Raw genomic sequence first — 12,795 nt, forward strand, 5'->3', positions numbered from 1 at the left:
TCTCTCTCTCTCAAAATAAATAAACATTTTAAAAAATGGCTTTTATTAAATCAAAACCTCAGCTTTTCCTTCCTTTTGCTCTCCCATACAAACTGATATAAACCAATGATTGTGCTATTAACAGTTTGGAAGGTTTAGAAAAGTTTTTCCTTTAAAGGGGATTAAGGTAATATGCTTGGTACAGGGCCACTACATTCCCCACATTTGCTCATTCTCTTGGCACTGCCAGTGCTGAGCGTTAGTAGCCGGCAGCCCAAGAGTGCCGCCCACTCACTCGGCTGGCTGTACAGAGCTCTGCTTGGCAGCAGGTGGTAAGGACACAGAGTATGACTTACCCTAAACTATTGCTGCTGTGGGAAGAGGCTCTGCCTGGGCTTTACTTAACCACACTGCATCTATCCATCAGCTAGACAGGTGAGAAAGCATAGCACTGACCTCTACTGCAGGAACAGTTAAAAACCTGACACTTCACTTACTGAATGTCAAACAGTAGTACGACCAGTTTGTGCTAAAAACAATTACTTACTTATCTCATGATGCACTTAAAAAAACAACTATGTTTATAACCTTGTATTCTTATTTCTGTGTGCTATTCTTACAACTACGCTCCAGGAAGAAAGTGCCTTAGACCGGGCAACAGCCATGCCTAACTTTATTTACCAAAACTATTACTGAGGTGCCTGGGTGGCTCAGTCTGTTGAGCATCCAACTCTTGACTATGGCTCAGGTCATGATCAAGACACACATCGGGCTCTGTGCTGACAGCACGGGGCCTTCTTGGGATTCTCTCTCTCTCTGCCCCTCCCTGGCTCATGTTTATGTTAAAAAATAAACATTAAAAAAAAGTATGACTTCACAGTTTTGCATAAATCTAACTTTTATAAAATAAATTGCATTTCACTGTCTTTCATTATAACTTCAAAGATACTTTTGTGTCAGTTGTGAATTTATTGCTTCTCAGCTCCAAATCCACCCTGTTTTGCCTTGCCTTGTCATACTTAAGCTGGACCCTTATCAATATTTCTTGACAATTAGCATGAAACTACGTTTTGTCATACAGAAGGAGTGTCTGCTCCCTAAATTGGCTATTCTGGTATTCTTTAGAGTTCTCCTCATATCTTAGTAGTCAACCACTATTATTAATAATTTTTGTAAGTTATACATACATTTAGATATATTCAAATTATGTTATATATTATAAAAAAATTATACAACTTGCCATGTAGTTTAGTCTCCTAACTGGGCTCTGATTGTTTTATTTAAAAAATATTTATTTATTTTGAGAAAGAGAGTGGGAGAGGGGTAGGGAGAGAATCCCAAGCAGGCTCTCACTGTCAGCGCAGAGCCTGATGTGGGGCTCAATCTCACGAACCATGAGATCATGACCTGAGCCAAAAGCAAGAGTCAGATGCTCAATGGACTGAGCCACCTAGGTGACCCAGATACACTTACCCACTTTTTATTTTTTTATTTTTTATTTTTTTTTTTAATTTTTTTTTTCAACGTGTTTTATTTATTTTTGGGACAGAGAGAGACAGAGCATGAACGGGGGAGGGGCAGAGAGAGAGGGAGACACAGAATCGGAAACAGGCTCCAGGCTCCGAGCCATCAGCCCAGAGCCCGACGCGGGGCTCGAACTCACGGACCGCGAGATCGTGACCTGGCTGAAGTCGGACACTTAACCGACTGCGCCACCCAGGCGCCCCTCTTACCCACTTTTTAAATGTACTCTTAATTTTCTTTAAGATTTTAAGTAATCTCTACACCCAATGTGGGGATGGAACTTGCAACCCCGAGACCAACAGTCACATGCTCTACTGAATGAGCCAGCTAGGAGTCCCAATACTTTTTAAATAATGTTTTTTAATGTTTTATTTATTTTTGAAAGAGTGCAAACAGAGGAGGGGAAGAAAGAGAGGGAGACAAGTATCTAAAGTGGGCTCTGTCCTGACAGCAGCGAGCCCGATGTGGGGGTCAAACTCACAAATCATGAGATCGTGACCAAAGTTGGACACTCAACTGACTGAGCCACCCAGGTGCCCCTTCAATGTACTCTTGATTTTTATGTTTTCTCACTACCTATGCTTAAAGATTCTTTCCAGCCTTTTGTCTATCAAAATGCCAGTTAACTGTAAAATAAAGAAATTCCTATTTAACACTCTTTGTAATAAATCCTTCCACAGAGCAAAGGATCCTTTCCTGATATGATTAATGTAGGTAATTTAACTGGTTTATAAATTTAAATTTCAGAAGATTTGCCTTAAAAAGGTGGATTTCTGGGGCACCTGGGTGGCTCAGTAGGTTGGGCGACCAACTTCGGCTCAGGTCATGATCTCACGATTTGTGGGTTCGAGCCCTGCATCGGGCTCTATACTGACAGCTCAGAGCCTGGAGCCTGCTTTGGATTCTGTGTCTCCCTCTCCTCCTTGTGCTCTGTCTCTCTCTGTCTCTCAAAAATAAATAAACGTTAAAATTAAAAAAAAAAAAAAAAAAAAAAAAAGGTGGATTTCTTGTATAGTACTCTTAATAGCTACAAATTATCTTCTTTTTAAGTAGGCTCCATGTCCGGCACTGAGTCCAGTGCGGGGCTTGAACTCATCACCCTGAGATCAAAACCTAAACTAAGGTCAAGCATCAGACACTTAACTGACTGAGGCACCCAGATGCCCCCAAACTATCTTCTTTTAAGTTTATTTATTTTTTTAGTAATCTCTGCATCCAATTTGGGGCAAAAACTCATAACCCTGAGATCAAGAGTTGCATGCTCTACCGACTGAGCTAGCTGGGCGCCCCAGCTACAAATGATCTTAAAGCTTTTGGATGACGACGGTGGCAGTGGTTGATTAGGGTGGAGATAGTGATGATAACCCTGTTTTATTCTAATTCTTTGATAAAATATGCAGGGAACCAAACAGTCTGAGTGGAACACAGAGTGCCTGACCTCCAGAAAGGAATCTATGTCTATCCCATGACTTCATGCAGAGCAAGATCCAGCTATATTCTCTAATGTTCCTACTAAATTCATGCTTTTCCCATCATTCAACTTATCATACCAAACACTGACATAAGAAGTCACAGATGAGGGGGTGCCCGGGTTGAGTTGGTTAAGCATCTGACTTTGGCTCAGGTCATGATCTCATGGTTCGTGAGTTCGAGCCCCACGTTGAGTTCTGTGCTGACAGCTCAGAGCCTGGAGCCTACTTTGGATTCTGTCTCTGTCTCTCTCTCCTCCTCCCCCACTTGCACTCTGTCTCTCTCTGTCTCTCTCTCTCTCTCAAAAATAAATAAATATTAAAAAAAAAAAAAAACCTCACCAATGACACAAGGAACAATTTTTAGATATATATACAGTAACACCTAGAATTGTAAGTTGTTCTGTGAGTGTTCCACAAGACCAGCAAACATATCTAATAAATTTTCACTTGATAAACAAGTGATGTCTTGCAATACGAGTAGTATGTGACACCAAACATCACATGATCACAACTGAGCCAATGGGTCTCCTCTCTCCTCTCTTTCTCACAGCAGCATTGTGGGTGATTGTCTCCCATGCTTGGATGCTTGGTCTCAGGGGCAGTATTTGGCAGAAATCAATGATATTTCAGAATGTTGGAAGGTGCCCACAACTGGCACTAGTGTATTTTTTGTCACTTCCAAGCACTTATAGACAGTCCTTTGCTTTTTCGTACAAGAGTAAGCTTAGGAATGCTTTGCTTCATTCTAGGTCAGGCTGCCTGCAGATATGGACCTTTTCCTCTGCTGCCTTATTGCCAGTTACATTAAATACAGTAACGAAGAGTTTATGAATACTGTATTGTTGTCAACATCTGTGCAAACATATACAATGGCCCTCATGCAGGAAAAGATTCCACTGAGCCAACGGAAAGCAGTGATTCCATTAGTGATAGTGATAGTGATTTCGTCCTACAAAATAACCTCTTCTCTCTCTTGTCTCCCTCACACCAGCCATGAAGATTTTCAAAGGGAAGTGCAGGTTAATGTGTTTATTCTTCTTTATATTTTGTTTTATTTATTAATATTTTATAAATACTATTGTTTATATTATTTTATCTGTTTATATTATTTTATTGATAAAATATATAAATATTTTCTTTATTAATTTGTATTACAGTATTATAATAATTTTTATATGCATATTTTGGGGTTGTAGAATGAATCATCTGAGTTTCCAGTTTTGTTTTTCGTTTTTTTTTAATGTTTATTTTTGAGAGATAGAGAAAGACAGAGCATGAGCAAGGGAGGGGCAGAGAGAGAGGGAGACACAGCATCCAAAGCAGGCTCCAGGCTCTGAGCTGTCAGTACAGAGCCTGACATGGGGCTTGAACCCATGAACCGCAAAATCATGACCTGAGCTGAAGTCGGACACTTAACCGACTGAGCCACCCAGGCGCCCCTCCAATATTTCTTATGGGGAAATTCACTTTGATATACAAGTGCTTTGGATTATAAGCGTGTTTAGGGAACAAATTATGCTTGCAAACCAAGGTTTTACTGTGTGTGTGTGTGTGTGTGTGTGTGTGTGTGTGTGTGTATATATATATATATATATATATATCTCCCTCGAGGAGGGTAGAATGTATATGGCAATAAGTTACTAGCAATCCAAAAACAAAGTTGTTATTATTTTACCACAGTTAAAACACACACATAGACACACACAGACACACACACACACACAGACACACACAGACACACACACACACACAGCTGTTATAATTAAAGTTCAAGTAGGCCAAACCTCAGATAGGTCACTCAGCTAAAGTAGAAGAGCTAGGTAAAACTACTTTTGAGAAAGTATTATATACTTTTCAGTACATGATGATACCAGGCTAAGGGTGTTCTCCCTTTGATTACTAACTCACCTAACTCCACTCAACAGCAAAATGAAGAAAGAACATTTGTGAGAAATTGGGTTTAGTATTCTGACATGCACAGTTGAAACTGAAAAGAGATGATACCAATGATCTCCTCAGACTTATCCCAGTGAATTCTAGAAAAACAAGGTACTTTACTGTTAAACAATATTGCTTCCTTCTCCTCAATATAAGACCCAACATCAAATAAAGTAAAATGTGCATGGATGCTGTTGTTTTGAAATGAAATGACATTATCAGTGAAGACTCTTGTTACCAATTCAGAATGTGGCTTCGACAAACTCTATGTCACCACTTAGGGGAGTGTGCTATGGTAAGCTAGGCAATTTCAATGAGTTGGTGAAAACTAGATCCAGAAAAACTACATAACTTGCCCACATCACACAGGTAGTAAATGTCAGAGCCCAGATTAGAATGCAATTCATTACATTCCAAAGCCTGTACTCCTTATGAACTAATACAAGATATTTATATTTGACTTTGGAGTGCATCTTATGATCCTACAGAAATAGGAAATTCATCTCCATAACTTTGTTTTGCCCTGGTTAATGTTTAATTTAGTCTAGCTGCCTTTTTGAATGGCTGCAGTTTGATGGTAGCACTGATGATCAGTGATATCTTTAGTCACAAATGGAAAAATGAAAGCAAGCTTTATAATCTGAATTTTATCAAAAATATCCATCAAAATGATAATTCTAGGATAATGTCAGTTAATTCTTCTTGTGTATGTGTGGTAGCCCCTCCCTTTCAGTTAATTCTTAAAAATATTACTGGATGAAAAAAATATCACTGGACGATGGGAAATAAGAAGCCACCCACCATTCGGGAAAAGAAAATCCTTTAACCCAGTTGAGTAATACAACCTGAATTTGTCTTATAACTTTTCTCATCTCTTTTATCTGCACTGATTATCTCCCCTGAAGGGGAAGAGCTAGGTAGAATTGTTTCATGCGTAAAACGACACTGGAGAGATCAGGTCTATTATGTAACGGTTTAGCAATCTCAATTTGTGGTCAGCAACATACAGAAGAGAGAAACGATAGGTCTGCTAAAAGCAACATGACGAACACAATAGAGGCCCATGGAAAACAAGGCTAAGAAGCTCTATTCTAAATGTCTTCAACTTTGCTTATCATTTCAGGTCAGGGTCTGAAGAATTTCAATAATTAGATTACCAACTCTAGTTCCTTTCACATATTTGTGAACATATAACTTAACTAGCTTCTTTTTTTAAATTTTTTTTAAAGTTTATTTATTTATTTCGAGACAGAGAGAGAGCAGAGGAGGGGCAGAGAGAGGGGGAGAGAGAGAAAGAGAGAATCTCAAGCAGGCTCCACATCATCAGCACGGAGCCCGATGCGGGGCTTGAACCCATGAAACGTGAGATCATGATCTGAGCCTTACCTGACTGAGCCACCCAGGCACCCCTAACTTTACCAGCTTCTAAAGACTTTTGGATTATAAAGGCATTTGTTCTAATCACTGTGGCCTGAACCACAACAAATCCAAAAAGCTGTGAATATTCTGATTATATGTATACTTATTTTTAAGCTAAACCTTTTGAATCATCCGGCTGAAAGAAAAGCACAGTGATTTTAAATGATAGTCGATGGCCTACAAAATGAAGGTCTCTACTGCCCCCCTGAGGGCATAACTGAATTAACTTTCATTGAGAAGTTACATTTTCATTTAATACTATTACTGAAGTCCTGCTATAAAATGGAAATACAAATCTCACTCGAAGTCTCACAACCACCTCATAAAGTATGTATTATTATATCCCAATTTTGTAGATAAGTAAAGAAGGCTTAGACAAAGGTTTTCCCAAGGTCAAGCATGTAGTCAATAAATCAGTATTTGAATGCAGTTCTAAATGTAAAATTCTATGCATATCATGTATATGCTTGTTTCTTTTTGCCACACTGCCTTTCCATAATAATACTTCATTCACGGTCTTCCTTTGATATTATATAAACTTAACTAGGAATACAATGTCCTTTTTTTTTTTAATTTTAAAAATGTTTATTTATTTTTGAGAGAAAGAGAGAGAGAGAGAGAGAGAGAGAGAGAGAGAGAGAGTAAGTAGGGGAGTGGCAGAGAGAGAGGGAGACACAGAATCTGAAGCAGACCCCAGGCTCTGAGCTGTTAGCACAGAGCCCGATGTAGGGCTCAAACCCACAAACCATGAGATCATGACCTGAACCAAAGTTGGATGCTTTACTGACTGAGACACCCTGGCACCCCGCAATGTCTTATTTTTAAATGAAAGTCAGAAACAGAAAAAGAAACCAAGTCAGTTGGAAAATTTATTTAAATGAAGACACAAGTCCCCTCACTGTAAAACAAATATATGTAAGGAAATGTTGAAAATAGCTCAAATTGCTTTTTATTTTTATTTTTTTAATGTTTATTTTTGAAAGAGAGAGAGATAGAGACAGAGCAGGGGAGGGGCAGAGAGAGAGGGAGAAACAGAATTCAAAGCAGGCTCCCGGCTCTGAGCTGTCAGCACAGAGCCTGATGCAGGGCTCAAACTCACGAACCGTGAGATCATGACCTGAGCCGAAGTTGGACACAACCAACTGAGCCATCTAGACACCCCTCAAATTGATTTGTCTTTTTAAAAATGTTTATTTATATTTGGTTTTGGAAAGAGCAAGTGGGGGAGGGGCAGAGAGAGCAGGAGAGACAGAGAATCCCAAGCAGGCTCTGTACTGTAGGTGCAGAACCCGATGTGGGGCTTGAACTCATGAACCGTGAGATCACGACCTGAGCCAAAATCAAGAGTCAGACACTTAACCAACTGAACTACCCAGGCACCCCTATTTGTTTTAGATAGATGTTTTTGTTAAAAACATAAGGATCTCAAAAGATGCTTTTCTCTATTTTGTTGTTACATATGTTCCCAAGATTGCAAATCGAAGCTCTTACACTTTATTCAAATAATCACATGTACCTCTTTTATAGCAGCACTCCAACACCTATTTATGTTTATTCTGGTTTATTTGTCACATTTTAGACTATGGTACTTAACTGTTTTCCCTAATGGTACCATGCTGAAATACCCTTATATTTTCATTTTGTGGTTACATATAACCCTTCCACAGATTAATCTGTAAACTATTTTACTTTTAATACAGTAAGCAGTCATGTATAATCCCTGTGTATGATCTTCCCTTCCCCAAGAAAGAAAAAGTGCATTAGCTTTAAAATTTATTATAAATCTTCTATTTGTTACATATTTCAACAAAGGACAGGCTATCCATTCATCTCATAGGAAAAACAGGGGCTGTGTTAATTTCAAGTCTAAAATAAATGCCATGTTATCAAGATATTACCTGAGGTTGTTTTGGTGTTGGTTGAAGAAACAAGGCTGGCGAGGTTGACAACTTCTCCAGATGTGAAGATGAATGGGGTGGCCACAGTCACGGGGTTGGCTCTCTCGGGATGAGCATTCACCTGATTCTGCATCGCTTCCTACAAAGCAAGTCAGGATAGTTCAAAGTCAGAGCTCGTTAGCTTTAGTTATACAGTCACTGAGCAGCCGCTGCACCCCAGTGCCCTGTGGAGCAGAACTAGTTGTGGCACACAATGTCCCAGGGAGCTCAAAGTTCTCATTAAGACTACTGGTTTTGTTTGTTTTTCCAGACCAGGGCAACAAAGATGTTAGGTTGCTTTCCCAAGTTTATTTCTAATTTTAAAAAAAGAAGTGTTATTATTTGCAAAAAAGTGTATTACTTGTAAAAACTTCTAGACAATTCACTTTACCTGTCTGGATCTTGTTTTTTATTTGGAAAATGAGGGAAGTGGCCTAAAAAGTAATTTGCAGCTCTAAAACTCTACGATCAATTAATTATGTACAAGTCAATGCGCTAGCAAGAGATCCCTACAGCAAATCTACAGAGAACAATATTCTCCAGAGTTTTGTCCAACTACTTGTTCCACTCTGCCAGTGAAGAAATTCCTAAGAGAATATATAACAAGCAAATAAATGAGTACCAGATTTTAAAGTCTAGTGCCATACCTGCACTTTTGCTTCCAGGGGTATTTGTACAATTTAGGTGTAAAGATGCTTATCTAATTTTCTAACTTTCAGAAGCAGTTTTCTACAAGCATAGTATCTACTTCAAAAGTCCAGTTATGAAAGAGCTCTAAATAAGGAATTAAAGTTGAAGAGTACAACCAGTCTATAGGGAACCATCTGCCAGGAAAAACAGACCCCTGAAAATGCAACAGAAATGGCTATTTTTTACATATAATTATCCCTATGACCAATAGCTTCAGGTGAAACAGATTATCCATTCTCTGCTTACTGTTAAATTCCTTCTTGAATCTGCTTCTTCTTCTATACTCCACTATTGTTTCCTTAATTCAAGCCCCTACTGGCCCTTCCCTGGCCTAATGAAAGTCACATTGAGTATCTTTTCTCTCAGGTCTGTGTACCACACTCCAAATGATCATCTTTAAAAAAAAAAAAAAAAAAAAAAAAAAAAAAAAAAATTCACAGGAGCACCTGGGTGGCTCAGTCAGTTGAGCAACTGACTCTTGATTTCCGCTGAGGTCATGATCTCATACTTTCATGAGTTCAAGCTCCACATCAGGCTCCACACTAACAGTGGGATTCTCTCTCTCTCCCTCTCTGTCTGCCTCTCCCCAGCTCACTCTCTCTCTCTCTCAAAATAAACTTAAAAAAAAAAAAACACCTCAGCTTAAAAAATAAATAAAATATTTAAAAATTTTAAAAAATGGGGGTGCCTGGCTGGCTCAGTTGGTAAAAGCATGGGAATCCTATTAATCTCATGGTCCCGTGTTCAAGCCCCACGTTGGACGTAAAGCTTACTTAAAAAAAAAAAAAAAAAAAAGAAATCTCAATTTTCTATTTAAAAGCTTCTATTGGATCCCCATTACCCACAAAATAGTCTAAACCCCTTTGCATGTAACAGCCCTACACTCAAAACTCTGCCTAACCCTTAAGCCTTAGCTCCTTCCACTCCCAAACTCCATTTCCCTTGCTCAATCTCTAGTCACAAAACATATGCTTTCTTGAACATCCCATATCCTTTCATACCTCTATGTCATTGGCTTGCTCTTTTTCTAGCCTAGAATATAATTTTCTTACTTCTCTGCCTACTTCTTTAAAACTCAGTTCATGTTCTACATACATATATATATATATATATTTTTTTTTTTTTTTTTTTCCCCAGTAATCTCTGCACACTCAGTGTGGAGCTCAAACTCATGACCCCAAGATCAAGAGTGACATGATCTTCCGAGTGAATCTGCCAGGCGCCCCTCTATATACACTTTAATCTTTGCATTAAGCATCATTCATACTCCCTCTTCTGAGGCCCTGCAATGCTCGATAAATACCAATGTATCAATGTAATATTGTAATGCTTGATTTCTTGTCCTTACCTTCATCACACTGTAAATACTCCAAGGGCAGGCATGTCTTATCAACCTTTGTATCCTTCATCCTATTACTCCTTGATATACAAGTGCTGGATTAAGAAATTAAGGGGTGAAATAATCACAGCTCCTTTTTAATTCTGAGATCGCTTCCTTATGACTCAATATGCGTTAGAGCTATGTACTGCCTCGTATCAGTTGATGTACATTCAGAAAACATAAAGAGGCTTTTAGTCCCAAGTCAAGCTCAATTAGAAAGGGAAATTTTCATGGAGAAAAAAACACTCTAAAACCAAAGAAATCTTGTTTTTATACTAGCCATAACACTACTCTTCAATCACCGTGAATAATTCAGGGCTATATAGAATGCTACTTTTTTTTAAGATACCAATAACAGAGTACCTGGGTGGTTCAGTTGGTTAAATGACTTCAGTTCAGGTTATGATCTCAGGGTTTGTGAATTCGAGTCCCACACTGGGCTCTGCACTGACGGTATGGAGTCTGCTTAGAATTCTCTCTCTCTCCCTCTCTCTCTGCCCCTCCCCTGCTCATGCTTTCTCTCTCTCTCTCTCAAAATAAATAAACTTAAAAAAAAAACAAAAAAGAGTCTGATGCTTAACCAATTGAGCCATCCAGGCACCCCTAAATCATAAACTTTTGGAGTGCCTGGGTGGCTCAGTTGGTTAAGAGTCCAACTTTGGCTCAGGTCCTGATCTCATGATTTGTGAGCTCAAGTCCCATGTTGGGTTCTGTGCTGACAGCTCGGAGCCTGGAGCCTGCTTTGGATTCTGTCTGTCTGTCTCTCTCTCTCTCTCTGTCCCTCCTCACCTCGTGCTCTATCTCTCTCTCAAAAATAAACAAACATTAAAAAAAAAGAAATACCGGAGCGCCTAGGTGGCTCAGTCAGTTAAGTGTCTGACTTCAGCTCAGGTCATGATCTTGCAGTTTGTGAGTTTGAACGCTGCGTCAGGCTCTGTGCTGACAGCTCAGAGCCTGGAGCCTGCTTCAGATTCTGTGTCTCCCTCTCTCTCTGCCCCTCCCCTGCTCGTGCTCTCTCTCTCGTAAAAATAAATAAACATTAAAAAAATTTTTTAAATAAATAAAGGTTAAAAAAAATACTAACGACAGTGAGTCACAAGATTGAGACATATCAGATGTACTATCTTGATAAGATATAGAAAATTCAATTTTGAGTCAGCTCCTACAAAAAATCCTTAACTTGAGTTACAATATACTCTAGGGGTATAAAAAGAACCAGACCTGAAGGATGACCAGAATCTCGGCATTCTTTTTCTCCAGGGCTATGTCAAAGGCAGATTTATCAAACTTGCTGAAAGCATGCACGTCAGCTCCATACTTGATAAGCAGCTCCACAACGTCTCGATGGTGGTGCTCTGTGGCCCAATGTAAAGCGGTCATCTTTAGCATGTCCTTGGCATTCACATCTGCACCGTTCTGTCACACAATAGTAATTGTTTCAAACAGACACTGGTTACAGTAGCACAGGTGCAAGATCCCAAAACCCAAATAGAGAGGATTTCCATGGAGATTACACATATTCAAATTTAGATCACGTTTAAGAAATATCAAAGGGAAAAGCATTCTTCAAATTCTCCTGAATGATGACAGACATAATGTCTTCAATGAGTAGGTCTTCTAAGGACAACTGGGAAATTATAACAGATGGGAAAGGAAGGAGAAAAGAGCAGATTTTTTGTTGCATTTATTAACAGAGAGCTGAGCGCCTAGAAAAACAGGCATAAGTAAAGAGAACACCTGCAGAAGGGAATGAAGAAAAATCAATAAAGTCTGCTTAGCCTGTAAAAGATTAGGAAACCCGATCCTCATAGCCATGACGACTCTTGAAAGAGATGCAAGTCTGTGCTATGAACTGTCCTAAACTTAATCTCTCCCAGCCTAGTTTCCTACCACCCATTCAAGTAAGAAGACAGGGAGGTGGATATCTTTTTTACAATATAGATCCACCACTATTACCCTAACAAGCAGTTCCACGATGTGGGCATGTCCGTCAGCTGCAGCCATGTGCAAGGGGGTCCTGTCCACTTTGGTCCGGGCATCCCTGCTAACGCCTGCTCGAAGGAGCACTTCTGCTGTGGAATAATGACCATACTGGGCTGCAAGGTGGAGGGGTGATGTTCCAAGCTGTGGGAAAATAATACTCATTGAGTATCAACCGTGTGCAGAGTCCTAAATCATTGAGAGACACAAATGAACAAGAGGTACAGTCTATGGTTCCTGTCCTTGGAGAGAGAATCTGGGTGGCCAATAGGAGTAAAGAATATTAATTAAGAGCTTAATATACTAACAGGCAAATAAACATACCACCAATTAAATAAGTGCTAATGGATTTAAGTCAGGTGGAGTTACCAGGTGAGATTCTCCAAAGGACATGATGTTAAGCAAGGCTTAGAAGAAGGTAAAAAAAAAAAAAAATGGATAAACAGGAACATTCTGCATTGGGGTAAAGGTAAGG

The 12,795-nt window shown here is 39.3% G+C and overlaps 1 protein-coding gene across 4 annotated transcripts in view; it reads right to left on the reverse strand.

Annotated features, from left to right (window-relative positions):
• GABPB2 (GA binding protein transcription factor subunit beta 2) overlaps window positions 1-12,795 on the reverse strand; it is a 35,785-nt gene that overhangs the window by 15,125 nt on the left and 7,865 nt on the right. For 2 of the 4 annotated variants that reach the window (XM_049616312.1, XM_049616311.1), the window contains exons 3-5: window positions 12,297-12,464; window positions 11,562-11,756; window positions 8,231-8,369 (exon numbers count right to left, since the gene is read on the reverse strand). In XM_049616312.1, coding sequence (XP_049472269.1) covers window positions 8,231-8,369; window positions 11,562-11,756; window positions 12,297-12,464 — 502 coding nt within the window. The remainder of the gene's footprint in view (window positions 1-8,230; window positions 8,370-11,561; window positions 11,757-12,296; window positions 12,465-12,795) is intronic. The other 2 variants (XM_049616314.1, XM_049616313.1) reach the window with 1 other exon arrangement.

This window comes from Panthera uncia (genome assembly GCF_023721935.1).
Source record: "Panthera uncia isolate 11264 chromosome C1 unlocalized genomic scaffold, Puncia_PCG_1.0 HiC_scaffold_4, whole genome shotgun sequence".
Lineage (NCBI taxonomy): Eukaryota > Metazoa > Chordata > Mammalia > Carnivora > Felidae > Panthera > Panthera uncia.